The sequence below is a fragment of the Helianthus annuus genome, chromosome 1 (assembly GCF_002127325.2).
Source record: "Helianthus annuus cultivar XRQ/B chromosome 1, HanXRQr2.0-SUNRISE, whole genome shotgun sequence".
In the NCBI taxonomy this organism is placed as follows: Eukaryota; Viridiplantae; Streptophyta; class Magnoliopsida; order Asterales; family Asteraceae; genus Helianthus; species Helianthus annuus.
This window is the reverse complement of record NC_035433.2, coordinates 117,808,985-117,831,462: the sequence shown is the minus strand read 5'-3', so window position 1 is coordinate 117,831,462 and position 22,478 is coordinate 117,808,985. Positions and strand designations below refer to the sequence as shown.

Genomic DNA, 22,478 nt, shown 5'->3' with positions numbered 1-22,478 from the left:
AGCTAGCCGATCGAGCGAACTAGCCGATCGAAAGAACCGTTCGATCGAACGACTTGAAAAGGTAGGAACACTTCGGTGTTCTCAAATACTGCAACAAAAACTTCAAAAGTTCAAATCCCCTAACACAAACACACTAGAGGAAGAAACAATCCACTCGAATGGTTCAGCCGATCGAGCCAACCGGCCGATCGAACAGGACTATCCAATCGGATATACCAGCCGATCGAACAGGCCGCCCGATCGAACCTGTCGTTCGATCGACCAGCCCATTCGATCCATCCATACTTGCTTACTTTTCCGCGTTACTCATCGTTATGCTATCGAACTGCTCAGGCTAATCTTACTCTCAGCGCTCCCTTCAATCCACAATCAATCACTGTGAGTATACTCGATCCCTTTTTGCTTTTAGCACTTTTGGGTGTTACATACGTTACCTACCAAATCACAATCAAACACAAACTATTTGAACGCTAACCAACTTGCATGTGCTACTTGACTAAATGAATGCTGTTTATTATGTTTACACGTGGAGTGCTATCTACCTGCCTTAGCAACATAGTACTATAATTTGGACTCAGCACCCGTTCACACGGGGGTTGTTAAGGACAAATACTTGCATGGATTACGGTGGTAATCATGTATTGCGAACCGTCTCGGACGGTCAACCCGCAGTCGTTGGTACCGATGGTCCCATGTCGATAATTAACATGCATCGTTTTCCTCTGTGTACGTGCCTGGTTATGCGTAAACTATTCGAACTCTATATGCTATTATCAAACTTGTGTGCTCACCTTTACATTTTATGTATTGACTTTATTTTAACGTATGTGACAGGTAATTAGGATGCTTACTTGCTAGGAAAGCGAGGCAATAATAAAGCTTTAGAGCCCATCTAGCAGTTGTAGGTCGCAGCCTACCTAGGGGTCTCTAGAAGTGAATAAACTATAGCCATGGAGTCGTTGGAGTTGTTCGATCAAGCATCTATGGCATTAGTTGTCTGTAGATCTTGTCCGGACGAGTCTTAATGACTCTAGGCCGTACTTTTAAGCATTTGGTTTGTAATAAATTGAATCTGAGTTGTCGAAACAGTTCTGTTTGTTTAGTTGTATTCTTTGATAACTTGTTTATTTATTTGGGATACGGTATGGGACGTATCACTTAACTGAATTTGTAATAATAGTTGTTGTGGAAACTTCTGGACAATCTGTTTCGCTCAGTGCCGCGCCCCGATGATTCCGCCATCGGTTGGGGTGTGACAGATTGGTATCAGAGCCATAACTATAGGGAATTAGGCAGACACGACCTAGTCCGGGTCGTTGTCTTAGAGACCTAGACTATAGTTAGGAACCATCAGACCCAGTTTATGTGCTTTATTCTGTAATCCTTCCCTATCACTGCACTCGAAATTTTAATTGACGTCAGGCGATTCAGTCAGGAATAGGTGTGAAAACTGCAAACTCCCGACTAAATTGGCTGACTTATGTTGATTTTAATCATCAATTCATGCTTATCCTATTATGTTCATTTTCATTTAAGGAGAATTATACCAAATCAGGAGTGAAACCCCTATTTTGATGAAAATTCTTCTTAAATTTACTAAAAACTAGGAAGGAATTGCTAAGCCAAGGGGTGAAACCCTAACCTTAGCAATTGCTTTATTCATCCCGCCAAGGCTTCGATGGACTCCAACGACCTGAACTCACAAGTATGACCTAGGGAACGCGTGTGGAATGCCCAAGAATCGAGGCAGAAACACGACCTCTAGAGTCGAAAATGATGACAAGTTTACTGTGAATAGTCGAGTTGCCTTGGTTAGTCGATGTCTAGAAGCCGCAGACAATCTATCTCTCGATTTTATGTGTTTCGATTCTGAGAACCGCAACTGCCTACTCTGATGACTCGTTGATTTTATGTATTTATGTGTGCTTCTCTGTTTAGTGTTTTATGCCTATGTTTTGGGATATTATTCGATTCCTCTATCTAATTCAAACAACACACAACTTGTATTGTTATTCTACCCCTACTCGACACCCAGCTACCGCAAATCTAGACGATATCATGCTATACTGTGATATACGACTAAGTTAGGCTCTACTCTACGATGCTACGAGATATGTTATACAAACGACACGCAAGCTTTGAATAATAAGATCTTGAGGCAGTCAGAAAACTATGTGTGCTTAGGGAATTACGTGGTATTGCCTGCCTCTGTGATTAAATGATTACGTGTTTTCGTGCTTATGCGACTTTGTGTTTATGTGCTTCTGTGCTTACGTGCATCTGTGGTTTTGTGTATATGTGTTTACATGCTTATGTGATTCGACGTGATTCTAAGCTTTAGTAGTCTAGACGTGTGAGGTGAGATTCGATTTCGTTGTGTTGAGTCCTGTGACGATGTCTGTTGCAGACCATGTCGTCGTCTGGATCACGTCAACGTCTGACCCGCCAAGAAAAGAGAGACCGACGTCTCGCTGCTATCATCTCCAAAACCGTGGCGAAAGCTGTGAGTGAGGTGTATGAAAACGCTAGCAAGTCGTCAGAAGAATCTCGAACCGAGATCTCCAAGGATTCAAGAAAGGCTGCTTTTAGCTTCAAGCAGTTTAAAGCATGCGGACCAAAGGAGTTCACTGGCGAAGATGGTCCAACAGCCATGTTTCACTGGTTTGACTCGGTCGAAGTCACTCTGCGCCAGAGCGGATGTCCTAAGCATCTCCGTACTCTCAATGCTACAGGCGTCTTCCAGTCCCGTGCTCTAGACTGGTGGACGGCCGAACGAAACAAGCGTGGGAATGATGCAGCCTACGGGCTATCACGGAAGGAGTTGAAAGCGATTATGATCGAAGAATTCTGCCCTCCTCATGAACGCCAAAAGCTGGAGGACGAGTTCTGGGGAATCAAGCAAAAGGATGGAGACAACGCTGCTCTCTCTGCTCGCTTCAAGCAGCTTAGCATTATCTGTCCTGATCAAGTCAAGACCTCAGATCAAGCCATCAAGAAGTACATCCGAGCCCTACCCGACTGTGTAGCCGATTTTGTTCACGCAGCCAAGCCAGCAACGATCGAGGAAACCTACTTACTCGCCGCTGAGATCAACGATAAGCGAGTCAAGTCTGGTTTCTGGGATAAGCAAACCAAGTCTCTGCATCAAGCTACTGCAACACCCACCGACACACCTGCTCAATCCTCCAAGTCATCGAGAAGGAAGAAGAAGCATAACAACAACAGCTCCAGCAACAAGAGCTGTGCTGCCGCAACCACCGCTACTCCTCTACAAGCAGTACCAGCTCAACAGCAGCACCACCAGCGTTCAGCTCCAGTGATCAATGCACCGCCAGCGAAGCGTGCATACACAGGCCCGCACCCACTCTGCCCAACGTGTTCGTATCATCATCCAGTGGGTCTAGCTTGTCGCTTTTGCACTCACTGCAACCTCTACGGTCATTTCACTGCGAACTGCCGTTATGGTCCACGCCAAGCCCCAGCTCAAGCTACTGTCAACCAAGCTCTACTCCCTGCTCCTCAAGGCCAACCAGCAACTCCAACACCAGCAGTCAATGCTAGAGTCTGCTTTGCATGTGGTGACCCTTACCACTTTGCCAACCGATGCCCGAACAGGGTAGTCAAGCAAGAGCCCCAGCAGCAACAGCAACAACAGCAGCCTCAGCAGCAGCAGCCAGCAGCCCATGCCCGAACTTTCAACCTCAACGCCCGTCAGGCTCAGGCGGATAACAACGTGGTTAATGGTACATTCCTTGTGAATGGTATTTATGCATCATGTTTGTTTGATACTGGAGCCGATAACTGCTTTGTGTCATTTGAATTCGAGAAGCTCCTTAGTCGTAAGCGCTCTTATCTATCCTCGTCATTCGAAGTCGAAGTTGCTACAGGAAGAACTATTGCCGTCAACTCAGTACTCCGTGATTGTACCCTCGAACTCAACAATCACATCTTTTCGATCGACCTTATTCCGATGCAACTCGGAAGTTTTGATGTCATAATAGGCATGGACTTTCTTCGTGAAAACCATGCTGAAGTTGTGTGCTTTGAAAAGATGATTCGATTCTCGCTCGCGAATGGTGATTTCCTATGTGTTTACGGTGAAACAACGTCGAAAGGTCTCAAACTTATGTCGTGTATTCAAGCCAGCAAGTACCTCCGCAAGGAATACCGAGCTTTCTTGGCCAACATTGTAGTAGCGGAGAAGGGAAAGAAAAAGAAAGTTGAGGTCAAAGATGTTCCAGTGGTTCGTGAATTTCCTCAGGTGTTCCCTGATGATCTTCCCGGACTACCACCAAGTCGTGATATCGACTTTCGTATCGATCTCATTCCTGGAGCTAACCCCGTCGCCAAAGCCCCTTATCGACTCGCTCCATCCGAAATGCGGGAACTCTCAAACCAACTCCAGGAATTACTCGAAAAAGCTTTATTCGCCCAAGCACCTCTCCTTGGGGCGCGCCAGTCCTTTTCGTCAAAAAGAAGGACGGGTCGTTCCGGATGTGCATCGACTATCGAGAATTGAATAAGCTAACCATCAAGAACCGATACCCCTTGCCCCGAATTGACGATTTGTTTGATCAGCTACAAGGTGCAGCATGCTTCTCCAAGATCGATCTACATTCAGGATATCATCAGCTACGGATTCAGGAGGAAGACATTCCTAAAACTGCTTTTCGAACCCGTTATGGCCATTACGAATTTGTTGTCATGCCCTTTGGTCTAACCAACGCACCCGCGGTTTTTATGGACTTAATGAATCGCGTGTGTAAGCCTTACCTTGACCGTTTTGTCATCGTGTTCATCGACGATGTCTTGATTTATTCCAAATCGAAAGCCGAACACGTGCAACATCTACGTTTGGTTCTCGAGTTACTTCAGGGAAACCAACTTTATGCCAAGTTCTCCAAGTGCGAATTCTGGTTGGAGGAGGTTCAATTTCTGGGTCACATAGTGAATAGTCGAGGTATCCATGTCGATCCTGCGAAGATTGAAGCTGTCAAAAGTTGGATTACGCCTAAGAACCCGTCAGAAGTTCGTTCTTTTCTCGGACTAGCGGGCTATTATCGACGATTCATCGAAGGGTTCTCCAAGATCGCTGTACCGCTTACCGCTCTCACCCATAAGGACAAGCCTTTTATGTGGGGAAACGCACAAGAGACTGCCTTTCAAACCCTCAAACATATGCTGTGCAACGCACCAATTCTTACTCTGCCCGACGGAAGCGACAACTTCATTGTCTACTGTGATGCTTCTAACCTTGGTCTCGGCTGTGTTCTCATGCAGCGAGACAAGGTTATAGCCTACGCATCTCGTCAGCTCAAGGTCCACGAGAAGAACTATACAACCCATGACCTCGAGCTAGGCGCGGTTGTCTTTGTATTGAAGATTTGGCGACACTACCTGTATGGCACTAAGTGTACGATCTACACTGATCACAGGAGTTTACAACACATCTTTAATCAGAGAGAGCTTAATATGCGTCAACGCCGATGGGTAGAACTTCCCAATGATTACGACTGTGAGATTCGTTATCACCCAGGAAAGGCGAATGTGGTTGCTGACGCGCTCAGCAGAAAGAGTTACGTGCTCAGTACCCGAAACATCCAAGCCCAGCATAACCTCGAAACCCTCATCCGGGAAGCTCAACATGCTTGCTTTAACGAGCGCACATTGAAGAGAGAGAGAATCTATCACGATGGAGCTCAGTTAGTAAGCAAACCAGATGGGATATTCTATTATCTGGACCGAATTTGGATCCCTAAGCGGACCGATTTGCGAAAGATTATCATGAACGAAGCCCACAAGTCCCGGTATTCTATTCATCCCGGTGCAGACAAAATGTACCAGGACCTACGTTACAAGTACTGGTGGCCGGGTATGAAAAGGGATATCGCTCTATACGTTGGAAGTTGTTTAACTTGTGCAAGAGTCAAGGCTGAACATCAGAGACCTTCTGGCTTACTCGAATAACCGCCGATACCTATATGGAAGTGGGAGAGTATAGCTATGGATTTCATAACGAAGCTCCCGCCCACGCCATCAGGTCACGACAATATTTGGGTCATAGTTGATCGTCTAACGAAATCAGCCCACTTTTTGCCGATACGAGAAGACTACAAGGTGGAACGACTAGCCCAAATCTACACCGACGAGATCATTCGTAATCATGGTATGCCTCGTGACATCATTTCAGATCGTGACGCCCGGTTCACTTCGCGGTTGTGGGAAACGTTTCAAGCGGCCCTTGGTACGTCGCTTAATCTGAGTACTGCATTCCACCCTCAAACCGACGGACAGACTGAAAGAACGATCCGTACTCTTGAAGACATGCTCCGAGCGTGTGTAATAGATTTTGGTGGAAGTTGGAACAAACACCTGCCATTGGTGGAATTCTCATACAATAACAGCTATCATGCCAGCATCCAAATGGCACCTTTCGAGGCCTTGTATGGTAGAAGATGTCGATCGCCTATTGTGTGGCACGAGATCGGTCACTCGCAACTAACCGGTCCCGAGATTCTACAAGAAACGACTGACAAAATCCACCAGATAAGAGAAAACTTGGTAAAAGCTCGGAACAGACAGAAGAGTTACGCCGATAAAAGGCGCAAGCCCCTGGAATTTGAAGTCGGTGACTACGTACTCCTAAAGGTATCACCTTGGAAGGGTGAAGTCCGATTCGGCAAGAAAGGGAAACTCGCGCCTCGATATGTTGGACCTTTTAGGATTCTGGAAAGAATCGAAAAAGTCGCCTACAGACTCGAATTACCGGAGGAACTCAGTAACGTCCACCCGACTTTCCATGTCTCTAACCTCCGAAAATGCCTAGCTGATCATGACCTAATTGTACCACTCGACGATCTCCAGGTCAACGAAACATTACACTTCGTGGAAAAGCCTGTCGAAATCATGGATCGCCAAACCAAGCAGCTCAGGCGCTCTCGCATCCCGATCGTGAAGGTCCGATGGGAAGGCAAACGAGGCGCGGAGATCACTTGGGAACTCGAAAGCGACATGAAGGCCAAGTACCCGCAGTTGTTTAAATAAATAGATCTGAAGCATCAAATTGGTAAATCACGGCGCTGTGTAGCCTTCGAGCCTAATTTCAGGACGAAATTCCCTAAACAAGGGGAGGCTGTAACACCCCGTGTTTTCGAATGTCAAAGTCAAAGTCAAAGTCTAAGTCAACTTTGACTTTCTTGACTGTAGATAGTCGATTTTGTGTTTTAGTTGTATTATGTGGAGTAAGTGTTGTAATCAGCCAGAATTGAAGTAATCAAATGTGTTATAATGAGAACCGATCCACGACTATAAATGATAGGAAGTAACAATGCGATAAAGTTAACCTAATCAGTAATCAAACCGATCTAACAATCAATCGAACTCGAGACTCGAATCATGCGAATTTTGGTATTATTATATGTGTATGTGTGCCTTATGTGTTACTTGTGCGTGCTTACTTTATGATTGGCGTGGTAATCAATCAAATCAATCGAAAATCGAATCGAAACTCGAAAGGCAATCGAACTCAATCGAAACCGACATCGAAACGTAACTTATGGAAGATTGTATGTTAGATATAGTGGTTGGGATTAAAAGTAATTTGACTAGGAACTCTATCGTATCCGTATCATCGTCCATCGAAATCGAAACGTCGAAAATCGTCGCAAAACACTCGAAGTGCGTGGCGGATCGAACAGGAAACATCCTGATCGAACAGGCCAGCCGATCGGCTAAGCACCTTGCCAGCCGATCGAGCAGCCCACTCGATCGGAGTTCCCAGCCGATCGGCTGCCACTTTCCTCTTTTGGAAGCCTATAAATAGGGCTGTCATTGTCATACTTTCCACTTTTGGAAAGCTCTGACCGAACCAGCCATCTTCTTCACTTTTTCTCAGATTTCTCTCAATCCCGGTAAGTTTTCACTCTAATTCTTGTACGTTCTTGATCATTACTTGATTCTACACCTTTCTATCTTTCAAAACTTGGATTCTAACTGTGAAATCACCAAGATCTAAGTGTTCTTGGGTGATGTCATCATGGTGTTCTTGAAGAACATCATGTTTTGGCCTCATTCCACTATGATTAGCTTAGATCTAACCGATTTCCACATAAACAAGCTAAGATCCACCATGGATCTAAACATTTTCATAATGTAAAGGATTGAAAGAAGAATTTCCAACTTTCTTTCAACTCTTTTACACTCAATGCCTTCAAACCGGTAGAAACGGAGCTTGAACCGGCTAACCAATCATTCAAATGGTTGGGAGGGTTCAAGAATCGGGTCTATAAACAAGGTTCACCGATAACGGTTAAACTCCAAACCGGCATTCCAAACCGTTCAACCGGCCGGACTTGGGTGATTCCTGTTCGAGCCAAGGGAACAGGTGGGAACGAAGGTTATCATAGTTCAACACGTCGTCAAGATACCTTGAAAGAATAACAAATAAACAAACAACCAAGTGTTAGACGAAAGGCCGACCAGGTCAGAAATGCTGGCCGAACGGCTAGGCTGTCGAACAGCCCAGCCGATCGGACATGCCAGTCGATCGACCGGGCCAGCCGATCGGCTAGCACATGGCCCCACAACTCCCAAACCTTTGAAGAATAGTATTGACGAAGTAATGTTCAATCGAATGGGTCACTCGATGGGTAAACATTATTGTTCGGATCATGAGATACTATGCTTCAACACTTAATCGTTTTCACAACTTGTTCGTAGTAGAGAATGTCAGCCGATCGAACAGACTATTCGATCGGGTGACATTCAGTTGAGGGCTAACTTTGAAGCTCCTAGCCGATCGAGCGAGCTAGCCGATCGAAAGAACCGTTCGATCGAACGACTTGAAAAGGTAGGAACACTTCGGTGTTCTCAAATACTGCAACAAAAACTTCAAAAGTTCAAATCCCCTAACACAAACACACTAGAGGAAGAAACAATCCACTCGAATGGTTCAGCCGATCGAGCCAACCGGCCGATCGAACAGGACTGTCCAATCGGATATACCAGCCGATCGAACAGGCCGCCCGATCGAACCTGTCGTTCGATCGACCAGCCCATTCGATCCATCCATACTTGCTTACTTTTCCCCGTTACTCATCGTTATGCTATCGAACTGCTCAGGCTAATCTTACTCTCAGCGCTCCCTTCAATCCACAATCAATCACTGTGAGTATACTCGATCCCTTTTTGCTTTTAGCACTTTTGGGTGTTACATACGTTACCTACCAAATCACAATCAAACACAAACTATTTGAACGCTAACCAACTTGCATGTGCTACTTGACTAAATGAATGTTGTTTATTATGTTTACACGTGGAGTGCTATCTACCTGCCTTAGCAACATAGTACTATAGTTTGGACTCAGCACCCGTTCACACGGGGGTTGTTAAGGACAAATACTTGCATGGATTACGGTGGTAATCATGTATTGCGAACCGTCTCGGACGGTCAACCCGCAGTCATTGGTACCGATGGTCCCATGTCGATAATTAACATGCATCGTTTTCCTCTGTGTACGTGCCTGGTTATGCGTAAACTATTCGAACTCTATATGCTATTATCAAACTTGTGTGCTCACCTTTACATTTTATGTATTGACTTTATTTTAACGTATGTGACAGGTAATTAGGATGCTTACTTGCTAGGAAAGCGAGGCAATAATAAAGCTTTAGAGCCCATCTAGCAGTTGTAGGTCGCAGCCTACCTAGGGGTCTCTAGAAGTGAATAAACTATAGCCATGGAGCCGTTGGAGTTGTTCGATCAAGCATCTATGGCATTAGTTGTCTGTAGATCTTGTCCGGACGAGTCTTAATGACTCTGGGCCGTACTTTTAAGCATTTGGTTTGTAATAAATTGAATCTGAGTTGTCGAAACAGTTCTGTTTGTTTAGTTGTATTCTATGATAACTTGTTTATTTATTTGGGATACGGTATGGGACGTATCACTTAACTGAATTTGTAATAATAGTTGTTGTGGAGACTTCTGGACAATCTGTTTCGCTCAGTGCCGCGCCCCGATGATTCCGCCATCGGTTGGGGTGTGACAGCAATGGCTGAACAGATGGTCCCACAACTGAAAAAGATGGCTTGGATTCGGGTTTGTTGATTGCATGGTCAAGACTTGGAAAGTTTACAAATTTTTGTCCTCTGACCACCGGTTACGGACCGCAAGGCCCTAGGCTTACGGTCCGTAAGGTGGGTACCTGGGCGTTTTCAGCAAAGGTCGGTTACGGACCGCAACAATCTGAGCATACGGTCCGCAAAGGCTGCATACGGACCGCAAGAGTTTAGGCTTACGGTCCGTAAGCCTGTCGCTGGCAGCAGGATTTGGACAGCTGCCTGTTCAGCCTGTTACACCGACTTAGAAAGGTGGTTTTCGAAACAATGGCCTTGCTAGGCAGTATTTAGCCCTCTAGGGACATCTGGGATGATCTTGTAACTATCCTAGACTACCTTGGCATGATCTTGAGCCTCTTGGTTCATTATAAAAGGGACTTGAGTGGTGACCATTTGGACTTGCTTATTCACATTGCACTCAAGGCACTCTTGGAGCTTCTCTGGACATCAACCAAGATTCCCTTAAGCCTCTAATCCTTCTTAGGACTCTTGTAAGTGTCCTTAACTTCCCTTAATTCGTTTTAGCTTAGTTAATTAGCTAAAAGTCAAACCGTCGTAATTAAGGTTTGACTTCGTGATTAATTAAATTGTGCTCTGTCAAATCACGAATTAAAAGTACCTTTAAGTAGGTAATTATGTGGGTAACAAACCCTTAAAAGGGTATTTCCAGATTCCCACTCTAACTATGCTAATTGTCGAGTCAAAGCTTATTATAAAAAGTCAACAGAATACTTATTTGCGAATTAATGCATAATTAGCAATGTAGGGTACATGCAACCTGTTTGATCATTAAAATAACTTGGTAATAAATGTAAGAACATGTTCCAACATGTTCAACTCGACAATTTTCAGTTTAGGCTCGGTTTGGAACCGAAAGTCGCAAAGTTTGACTATTGCTTTGACTATCAGTTCTGAACCGTTTACGCCAAATTTAGGATTGCCTTAGAGCTTCTTTTGAACCTATTTACATGTTAGTATAACTCTCTGAGATTATACAACTTGGTTCATTAGATATCCTATTCACATGCATGTCTCCGTTAATCGCTTATATGTTGACCATTATGCCCATTTGACCTTAAAACGTGATTTTTGAAAATGTAAAAAGGTAGGCACCTTAGCTACTGATTTATAAACTTGCACCCAAAATTTGAAGTCAGTTTGAGGTCTAGATTAAGAGTTATGCTCAATAGCGTAAATAAGAACTTCCTTACTAATTAAATGGCGTAAATTACGTATAGCCTATCAAAACCCAAATTTTTATACCAAACTCTTTACCCACTGTTATAAAATAATATTTTGCGATTTTTGGTGATTTTTATTTATTTTTAGGCTGAGCATAACTTAGTGTTCTAAGATTAATTCGGTTTATGCCGGTTTTGCCCTTTTTAGCCATAAAATGAGTTTTACAAATCCTTTTGGTCTCAAACCAATTTCTACTGATTTGTTATGATAAATATATTATTTTGAGCCTTCTGGAATATTAAAAATATCAGCTTTTTACAGAAAACCCGGAAATGGCTCCAAATCGCCTTTTTAGGCATTTTTAGCGCATAAGTGTGCTCTAGAACCTTATTAAGCTTAAGGGATTGAACCTACTGATGTAAATAGTGAATTTTTATATTTTAAACAGTAGGCAAATGTTTTGAACTCAGAGTTCCAGAATTGACCTTTTAGGCACATGTGAATTTACCAAAATGCCCCTACGGTGCATAGTAAGATTAAAGATAATAAAATTCACATAGACTTGCTACCCTACTGTTATAACTTAGTAAATTAAGTATGTTTACTAATTTAATCAGACCTGTAACTCAGGTTATTATTTTAACCCTTTTACACCTTATAAAATGACCAAAACGCCCTTATGAGGCATAGTTTTGGTTTAAAATCATTTGGGGCATAATGGAAGGTATCATTCTGATATCACAACATATTTTAAGCATATTGACTTCAGAAACTTGTATTTGACTCTTATGGTTACTCGTTACGCACTATACGCGTTCGGATCGACTTATGTGACTAGTTTGGCCATTTTAGCCGAAACGAGTCAAACCATATCTTTTTGGTCTCAAAATCCAGAATGTGATTATGTTACCCATATTAAACAAGTATGCAAGCTTGTTGGGTCAAAACCACATTCTAAAACGGTCTTCGCCTTATTGTGCGTTTAAAACCGTAATCTTCCTTTATAACTAACCGGTCTAAGCTTAAGACCCGTTAGAATTCTAATAGGTTATTAAAACCTTAATTTCCAGATCTAGGAGCCCAGTAAAAGCTACGTGCACTCGCTATATTTGGTTTATACTTGCTCAGGTAAATACGTTTAACTTATTTTCCCTATACGGGCTTGGGGTACGGTATATAAAATACCGCTTGGTCGGGGAATTGACCTTAACCAGTTGATGGCTAAGTGTTGTCAAATTAACCAGTTTAAAAATGCTGTTTTGTTTGTTTAACGCCTTTGGGGGTTTAATGACCATGTCCCGGATATCCTTGGCATCATTCAAAGAATGGCCACGACCTTAGTACACGGGTGTAGGCGTACACCCGTTGTGCATTCATTATTATATAATCGTTGGCCGAGAGGAGTCTTGCGACGGAATTATATTAAGTGGTGTGTCTATTGAACTTTAACTCGGCACGACCCGGGCTACTAAACGCATAACGAACATGTAATTATTTTACAAGATTATTAAGCAAAATAATTATCCCAAGTTATAAAAAGTTTTATGCCACGGGCATTTAAATCAATTTTAAACATTTTCAAATGAGTCAGTTAAATTGTATTTACCAGTGTAAACTGACGTATTTTCCAAAAAGGCTGAGTGCAGGTACTACGCGTAATAGGCTGGTCACTCCTTTAGCATCCATAGAAGTCTCGCAAGCTTAGGATGCATGAAGTCTGTTGAAATGAAGTTTCCTTTTTGTTTGAATCTGCCTGTGGATCTATTTCGACATTTTGTGATACTTGAATATTACAATAATTTCTGTTGAAATAAATCTTTCTTTTGCTTCCGCTGTACATTTGTATTATTGTATGTTTGACCATGACGATATCAACTACGTCACGGAACCCTCACCGGGCCCACCGGTGACACGTGGAAATTAGGGGTGTGACATGGTCCATTCTTCCGTTGAACTCATCATTATCGGGGGTATGGAATAACATTGTAAGGATGGTAGCAAAAATGAACCTGAATGGGAAGAAATTGTATAATTATATAAAAGGTAGGTTGGGTAATGGTGCTAAATTTAGATGTTGGGTGGACTATTGGTGGGAAGGAGGGCCGTTGATGTATAAGTGGCCTCGTCTTTTTGCGTTGGAGATGGATAAGGTTTGTCGGGTGAGTTTATCAGGCGATGATTGGAACTGGGAATGGTCAAGGCCATTTAATTCTGATGTTGAGGTGAGGGAGTGGGATAAGTGTCTTCGGATTTTGGCTAATGTAGTGACATCGAATCAGTCTGATGCTTGAGTTTTCTTTGGGTGAAGTGTAGGTCAAAATATAAGGATTTAGTGTGAAAAGAATGGTGTAAAAACCCAATGTATATGTTATAAGTGTTGTGTGTGGTTTTGGTCTTGGTTTTCGGGGCCGGTCTGTTTCTATTGAAGTTTAACTTTAAAAAAAAAAGTCATTATATATTTTGGAGTTATATAAACCAATATATCATTGAAAACTCAAAAATTATTTTAATTGTTTTAATTAATAAATTGTGTTACCTCACCATCTACCTTAAAATGGAAGCAAACACCTATCACTTTAGCTTTTAAGATTCTTTTCTACATATGCATTCTTTGTTTGTTCCACTCCAAGAGATAAATGCCACAACTCAAGTGGGTCCTTGAATGCATTAAACCCGTCAATGACTTCAATTCGTATTTCACCTTTTAAATTGTTAATCAAGATGTAAAGACACAAACAAATAAATTTTTTGATACGTTTTGATGGTGGGTCGGTCAGGCCGGCCAGTGGTTTAAAGGTTTGTTTTGATGGTTTGACAGTTTAAACCGGTTTTTATTTTTATTAAATCATTATTTTTATAACAAAATTCAACATGGCGAAGATGATTCATGATTATCATATGCATAGTTACAATTTCAAAGAACGAAAAATCTATATAATACGTGGGAGATGATCAAATAGAAAGTTTATTTTGTCTAGGAATGATAGGAAGTATTATGACATGTGACAAAATTTAAAATAAAGAGTAAGGGTATTTTAGTTAATTTTATCTAAGCTTCTCCTTTCTTCTCTCTGTAACTTCAAAACCCACAATTTTCAAAACCCACCATCTACAACATTTTCTTCACTTTCTATCTCAATAATTACTACATTATAGTGTGATTTTCGTCACTAATCAATTATTCAAATACCAAATCAACGTTTTCTTCAACTTTTTTGAAGAAACCCAGTTTAATTTCATACAATATTTAATTTTTTCTCGTGATTTTAAAGCGAATCACTTGATTCGTTCCATTCGATCGCTGATAAGTATTTCTAGCATTCAAATTTCGTCAATCGTTGAAGAAATCTGAAGAAATCGGCTTCGATCTATGTAAGAAAATATTGAATTGCATTTTTACGATTTGGGTTTTTTTTAATTGAGTCATTGCGTTTTACAAAGGAATGAAAAACAGTTTTTTTTTTTTTTTTGTATTTTCAGTCCATTGCCTCTCTATCCCTATGGATAGAGGCAAGGTCTGTCTACATCCCACCCTCCCCAGACCCTATAAATAGTTTTGCTATTTGTGGGATTTATTGAGTATAGTTGTTGTTGTTGTTATTTTCAGTCCATTGCGTTTTAAAAATAATGCATTTTATTGTGTTTTAGTCCATTCTGTTTTATGTAAAACATATTTTTATGTATTTTTAGTCATTGCGTTTTAGAAAGAACATTTTCTTTTGTGTTTTTAGGCCATTGCGTTTTAGAAAAAGAATATTTTTATTTGTTTTTTGGTCCATTGCGTTTTAGAAAAACACATTTTGAAGTGTTTTTAGTCAATTGCGTTTTAGGTAAAACACATTTTCATGTGTTTTTAGTCCATTGTGTTTTAGAAAGAACACTTTCTTTTATATTTTTAGGGAGTAAATTGTCATTTTAGTCCCTGATTTTTCGTCCAAATTGCCATTTTTATTCCAAGTAGTTTTTTTATCCTCTGGGTCCCTAACTTTTCTTTTTTCTTGTCATTTTGATCACATTGCCTAACTTAGTTTAAAAACCACGTTATAATCAGGGGTATTTTTGGCACTAAATTATTATGAGGTTTATAAATTATGTTGTAAACTACCCCTGGTTATCACTACACAGCAGTTATGCCAAAAATACCTCTGGTTATAACCAGATTTTTAGACATGTGATCAAAATGACAAGAAAATGGAAAAGTCAGAGACCCAGATGAGAAAAAAAACTATTTGGACTAAAATGGCAATTTGGACCAAACCTCAGAGAGACTAAAATGACAATTTACTCTGTTTTTAGGTCATTACGTTTTAGAAAAAAAAAAGACATTTCTTTGTGTTTTCTGGCCATTGCGTTTTAGAAAAAGACATTTATTTGTGTTTTTTGTCCATTGCGTTTTAGAAAAAAAAATAACATTTTTTACGCTTTTTGTCCATTGCGTTTTACGCAACTGGGTTTTCAAAAAAATTCGAAAATATAGCAATAGTATACTCGTTTTAAAGATAAAAAAACGCTCGTTTTTTGGTGCAATTTTTATAAAAAAAAAAATAATGTCGTATGAAAGAGTTATTAACGTTTAAAAAATGTGGGGGAATTAGAGGAAAAAGAAACTATTGATTTTGATTGACTAGAATGCCCCTAGACAAACCCACGCGTCTTTTTTTATCTTCAATTTCACTCATTTAATCTTAACCCTTGATTAAATCAATTGATGATCAAGATTACTTTCTAGCCTTCCTAACAAAAAAAACTTCTTATTATATCTTGACCCTTATATTTTATTTCAAAATTATAAACTAAATTAATACATGATAACAATTCCATATTTAAATAGAAAAACACCTTTTTTTAAAATAAAATTTCAACACAATTTCGATCCTAAAAAAACAGATTTTTTTTTTTCATATATAAAATGGAGAAAAGGTAAATAGAGTAATTCTCAAGAAACGAATCTACTTTTGTCCTTGATCCAATGCATTTCGATAACTGCACGCCACCTGTTCGACAAAAATCCTCACTCACACAACCCACATCACCACACCTCAATTTTAACCCATCTCACTCATCATTGGTAAAGTGTCACTCACGTCTTCAAAGCCAGCCAGCACCAATACACTCATCATACACACATACAAACACTAAAAGACACACATATGTGTGAGTGTGTGTCATGTGTATGGATCTTATGATTAAGTTTTAAACTAATAGCGGTGGACCGGTGGTTGTGTTTTGTAGTAAATGGTTGTTGACTCAAAAGCAGGAATCTCGAAAGCATTTTGGTGTTTTTTTCTTTTTTTTTTCGTTTTGATTTTGATTTTTTTAATAATTTAGGAATCTTGAAAGCATTTTTGTGTATTTTTCTTTAATTATTTATTTTGTTTTGAATTTTTTTAATACTTTATGGGACCATTTTGGTTGCTGGGTGGTTGTAATTAATTGATGTTGGGTTTGTCTCATGGCACTCCCATACTTTTTATATGGAAAACAACCCCACAAATAGAAAACAGTGAAGAAGAAGAAGACACCATTATTGCTTTTTTTTTCTGACCCGACCCGACCCAGATCGGTTTCATGACTCAGTTGCTTAATTGTTTATGTTTTGTTTGTTATCTTTTTGTGGGTGGTGTGTTTCCAATGAGAATTTTGAAATTAAAAGTTTCAAGATTTTGATGTTTTTGGTTTGGGAAAGTGAAGATCGGCCATGGCTCCTGCTGGAAAAGCTTTAGGGTTCTTTCTTGAAGCCAATGATTGGTAAAGTTTATATTTTTATTATGTAATTGAATGCTTCAAATAGTTATGTTGGTGATCATATTCATTACTTTATCTTATGAATTGCTAAATGTTCATCTGAATTTATTAGAATTTGAATTCATAGGATATAGTGCGCGTTTGGTTCGCGGAATTTGTTGGAATTCGGATATAGTTGGTTTATTTTTACCTAAATAAGTTAAATCACAATGATCATTTTTTTAATGACCAACAAAAGCCTGATCACCCGGGTAAACCCAACGGCAAATGGCCACCAGTGTCCGCGAACACATACGGCGCTGCCGGCCCGCCACCATTCCGGAGGAAACCTACAACCCCGAAGGCCCACTGTGGTAAAACCCCTGGCTCAACAACCCAGAGCGAGACTTGAACCCATGACCTTCGCATTAGAAGGTCATCGGCCACAATGATCAATTTTAATGCACATTTAAACGCCTCTTTATTTCGGGATGTTTGTCTTAATTTTTTTGGTTTATGTGGAGCAGGTTTTGTAATGCAGGTTTGCCAAGTGATATAACTATTGTCATTGATAGAGTGAAGTTCCATCTTCACAAGGTAACTTTTCCTTACATTACCTGAAATTACAAAGCTCTACATTTTGTGAAAAATGGATCATTAGAAGCTAGAGGTTGCGGTTTTGACCCATTTTGAATGGGCCGATTTGGGTTGTGTTTTATCTTAAAACCTTTAGCTAAAAGGTGAACAAGTCATAGGTTAGCACATAATTAACGCAATAATCATGTATAGAAAATGGACGAAAGAGTGTTTACGGGTCAACCCAGCCCGACCCAACTAAAAGTGATTCGCTTTAATTCAAACCCGTTTGGCCCGTGGAGCAACATGCTCATCTAGTTACCTCTGTTAAAGATCATATGTTTTCAAATAGTTTTGTGTGCGCTCATTTTGATCACAAGATTAGTGCATTTATTATCATTAGATTTTGATTTTAACTATGTTCAGTTTTATAACAAAGAGCTAAATTCTGGATATCATTCTATATTTGTATCGCATTATGTTCTGCTTCCTTTGCATCTAGTTTTTAATCTTAAAATAGTGTCAAGTTACTGATACCATATTTCTTTTTTGTTTTTCCAGTTTCCCTTATCATCAAGATGTGGAAAAATAGAAAAACTAATCGAACAAACTCAAAACATCGATCAAGACTCTCGCACCATTACGCTAGAAAATATTCCCGGTGGACCCAACACATTTTTAGTAATAGCAAAATTCTGTTACGGTATTCGCGTGGAATTCACACCAAGAAACGTCGTTATCATATATTGCGCGGCAGATTATCTCGAAATGTTCGATAACTATGGTGACGACAATTTATTTGTGCGGGCTGAGAATTACTTCCACAAACATGTTTTAAAAAACTGGAAAGATTGCATGGTTGCTCTTCAAAGTTGTGAGAATGTTATGTCACAAGCAGATGATTTGCAAATAGTTAATAAATGTTTGAATGCAATAGCGATGATGGCTTGTACGGACCCTAGTTTGTTTGGATGGCCGATGATGATGTACGGCCGATTGCAGAGCCCGAATGGTAGTATTTTGTGGAACGGGATTAATACGGGTGCACGAATCAGAAGCTTGGAATCGGAGTGGTGGTTTGAAGATATTTCGTATCTTAGTGTGCCTTTATTTGAGAGGCTTGTAAAGACGATGGAAGCTAGGGGCCTCCGGCCCGAAAAATTAACAGGTGATATGATGATCCACTCTTTATCCGATAAACAAGCCCAGAGGCTCGAGAGCTACTTGGGATCGGCTCGGTTAAAAGCTCGAAGGAGCCCATACTTAACAAGCCCGAGCTCGAGCCTAAATTACAGTTCGGTTAGTTATCGGGCCCGAGCTCGAGCCTGAAGTACAGCTCGGTTAGTTATCGGGCCCGAGCTCGAGCCTGAAGTACAAAGCTCATTTAGGCTCGCGATCCTAAACGATCCCAAACAAATTTTAGTGTTTTTATATATATATTGTAATAATGATGATTGTAACCCAATCCTACAAAAGCCCAAGTCGGGTTCAATTTAGGCCCATATGATTTAAACTAATAACATTGGTGAGCCAAGCTCGAGCCGAGCTTTGGCTTGTTTAAGCGATATCGAAGCAAGCTCGAGCCGGGATTTTAGCTCGTTTGAGATTGTTCTCAAATTTGGATTTTACTCGCGAGCCGAGCTCAAAAAAGTAGACTCAAGCAGAGCTTGAGCTTCATAAAAACATGACGAGCCGAGCTCGAGCCTAGTAGGGCTCGGACTCGACCCGACTTGTTTACACCCCTATGGGTTAACTGCATAAAAAGGTTGCCAATTTTGTTACCTTAATATGCTGGTAGCCCAAATTTTGTGTCTTTCTCTTTGAGAAGAATCCTTATTATATGATCCACATCCAAGATAATTAGCAGCCTAAAATATACATAAAAATGCAGACCTTTTAGCCTAACCTTAGAAAATAAAGAGTAAAATGCCATTTTCGTCCCTAAGGTTTACCCAGTTTTGCGACTTTCGTTTAAAGGTTTGTTTTATCGCATCTGGATACAAAGGTTTATAATATTGCCATTTTCATCCAGCCCGTTAACTCCATCCATTTTTCTCTGTTAAGTCAGGGGTATTTCCATCTTTTTTGCTAACTTTAAGGGCAATCCGGTCTTTTTCAGGGGTATTCGGTCTCTTTACATAAAGTGAAAAAGACCGAATTGCCCTTTAAGTTAGCAAAAAAGACGGAAATACCCCTGACTTAACGGAGAAAAATTGATGGAGTTAATGAGCCGGATGAAACGGCAAGATTTCAAACCCTTTGGATCCAGATGCGGAAAAACAAACCTCAGGGACGAAAATGGCATTTTGCTCGAAAATAAACTATCTATAAAAATGATGATAAAAATATATATTTTGCTTATTTGATTTGCCACATGAAATCTGTAGATATTGATCTGCTTCAGATAATTTGATCAGCTAGTATCTTTGAACATTGTATATTTGGATTATAACCCATTGAAGATGATTTATAGACCCGTTATTATGTAAACAGGTTAAAATTTCCACTTCTACCCTTTAACATCATTTCGGTTTTTCTTATTATTTGCAGGAGCTATAATGTACTATACTAGAAAACATCTTCATGGGTTAGGCCGATGGCAAGGCGGACAAAATATCAAAATCAAATCAATTGCAAGTTTCAGCATGAAACCCGCGATCGTCGATCAACGAGTTCTACTAGAAACCATTGTAAAACTTCTTCCTGAGAAAAAAGGAAAATCTTTTTGCCGTTTCTTGTTGGGACTTTTACGGGTTGCGTTGATTTTGGGTGTTAACGATAACTGTCAAGATTCTCTTGAACGAAAGATCGGAATGCAGTTGGAATACGCCACACTTGATGGCCTTTTGATTCCTACGTATTCGGATTCCGATACTTTATATAACAGTGACTGTGTTGAAAGGATTATTAATCATTTTTTGGCTTGTGAAGAGAAAGTTACGGTTCTTTCTCCGAGATCGATCGTTTCGGAAGTATCGCCGTCGTCTGTACCGTTGAGGAAAGTTTCAAAGCTTGTGGATAATTATATGGCGGAGGTTGCATCTGATGTGAATTTGAAACCTGAAAAGATAAAATCGCTTGCGGAAATTCTTCCTGATTCTGCAAGATCTTTGAATGATGGGTTGTATAGAGCCTTGGATGTGTATTTCAAGGTTTGTTTCTTAAACTAGAGGTGGGAAAATGGGCGGGTCGGTGGGGTTGGTAACGGGTCAAAAATGGTAATTTGGATTTTTGGTGCGGGTCAAAACGGTATGGTCTGGTTGGGTTGATCTAGAATATTTTCTTTAAGTTTTTAGTAACAAGGTAACCAACTGTATTTTGACCACAGAAAACCACATTATTTTTAAAAGAGTGTATCAAAACCACAAGGACCATCCATGTACTTTTGGCAAAAGTTGGGGACTAAATGCGTTACAAAGTGCAAACCACGGGGACCATTTGTGTACCTTTGGAAAGGTAGGGACCAAATCCAAAATTTTGGTCAACCACAAGGACCATCCGTGTACTTTACTCTTACTTAAGAGATTTGAAACTTTTAAGGTGTCTTAGGGGTAAATTAAGTTGGTTACCATATCAGATTTTTTATTTAAACAGGTTATATTTTTTTTCTTTTTTCTACAAATTTCCCTTGCAGGTATTATATATTTTTATTAAATAAAATGATTTAGGAGGTTTCATGCATTAAATGACACTTTTTCCAATTTTCGACCCATTTATGCAACTGTCCCATTTGCTTTTTGGCTAATTTCAATTATTTTAAGGCGCTAATGACGAAACATAACCATATGTTAGGGAAATTAATCTTGATTAAATCAAATATTAATTGATCATGCAGGCGCATCCTTGGTTACCAGAGAACGACAAAGAACAACTTTGCAACATCATCAACTATCAAAAGCTATCTATCGAGGCGTGTGCGCACGCTTCTCAAAACAATCACTTACCACTTAGAGTTGTGCTTCAAGTATTATTTTTCGAGCAACTGCAGCTAAGAAGCGCTTTAGCTAATGTGGCGGACGACGAAAACGCCCATACGGGTCCATTAAGTATCATGCCAAGTGGCGGCACGGGTACAGCTGGCAACATTGTACAAAGAGACGGGTGGGTGACAATCGTGCGCGAAAATCACGTCATGAGAGTAAATATGGAAAGATTGAGGGCTCGAGTCGTTGAACTCGAAGAAGAGTTTAACCGAATGAGGGAAGAAATGAAGAGAGTAAGTAGAACACAAAGTTCGATAGAGTCGTCGTGGTTTCTTTCGAGAACATTTGGAAAATGCAAACTTCTTCTAGATTCATCTAATGTTGAAGAAGATGTTGTGGCAAGCACCGGCCCCGCTACGCCACGCGGGTCGATTGACCGGCCACGACCCTCGCATCACTCCAAGCAACGTTGATGTGGACAGGAATTTCACGAACCAGAAAAGGCGCGAAAAGTTGTATGTGAAGTTGACAAATGAAGTATAGAGTCTTTGTAAGTAGTTTATATGGTTTATGACACCAGAAAATCCATCCCAGATGTTTGGATATTGATGACGTGGACATCTGTTATGGATTTTTTTACCCAAAACGCGTATAACGTCGGGTAATTAAGCCCGTTACATGCTTATTCTTTTGTGAAACGCTGCATCTGCATGCAGTTTAAGTATATAACACAGGTGTGATGAAATTGTAATGATATATTTTATAGTTTGTATATGTTCAGTCCCTACAATACATGTAATTTTGTTTGTTTAAATAGTAAGATATGTTGCAATGTGATTAGCTTTGTTATTTCTTAATATCATGAATTATGCTATATATATATATATATATATATATATATATATATATATATATAGGGAGCCGCTAGAATGAGAACCACCTCGAGTTGTAAGAACC

General features: G+C 40.2%; 1 protein-coding gene across 1 annotated transcript; it reads left to right on the top strand.

Annotated features, from left to right (window-relative positions):
- Window positions 1-16,286: 16,286 nt before the first annotated feature.
- LOC110872987 (BTB/POZ domain-containing protein At3g44820) lies at window positions 16,287-22,358 on the top strand. The gene is made up of 5 exons (XM_022121889.2): window positions 16,287-17,046; window positions 17,550-17,619; window positions 18,160-18,766; window positions 20,149-20,750; window positions 21,434-22,358. The coding sequence occupies exons 1-5, from the start codon at window positions 16,997-16,999 to the stop codon at window positions 21,992-21,994; spliced, it is 1,890 nt and encodes a 629-aa protein (XP_021977581.1). The 5' UTR covers window positions 16,287-16,996; the 3' UTR covers window positions 21,995-22,358.
- Window positions 22,359-22,478: the final 120 nt, after the last annotated feature.

Excerpts from the sequence above, each read along its gene's own strand:
- LOC110872987 (XM_022121889.2), top strand. The coding sequence starts at position 16,997 with ATGGCTCCTGCTGGAAAAGCTTTAGGGTTCTTTCTTGAAGCCAATGAT. Across the intron at positions 17,620-18,159 it reads TGAAGTTCCATCTTCACAAG|TTTCCCTTATCATCAAGATG; the intron begins GTAACTTTTCCT and ends TTGTTTTTCCAG. Across the intron at positions 20,751-21,433 it reads CCTTGGATGTGTATTTCAAG|GCGCATCCTTGGTTACCAGA; the intron begins GTTTGTTTCTTA and ends TTGATCATGCAG.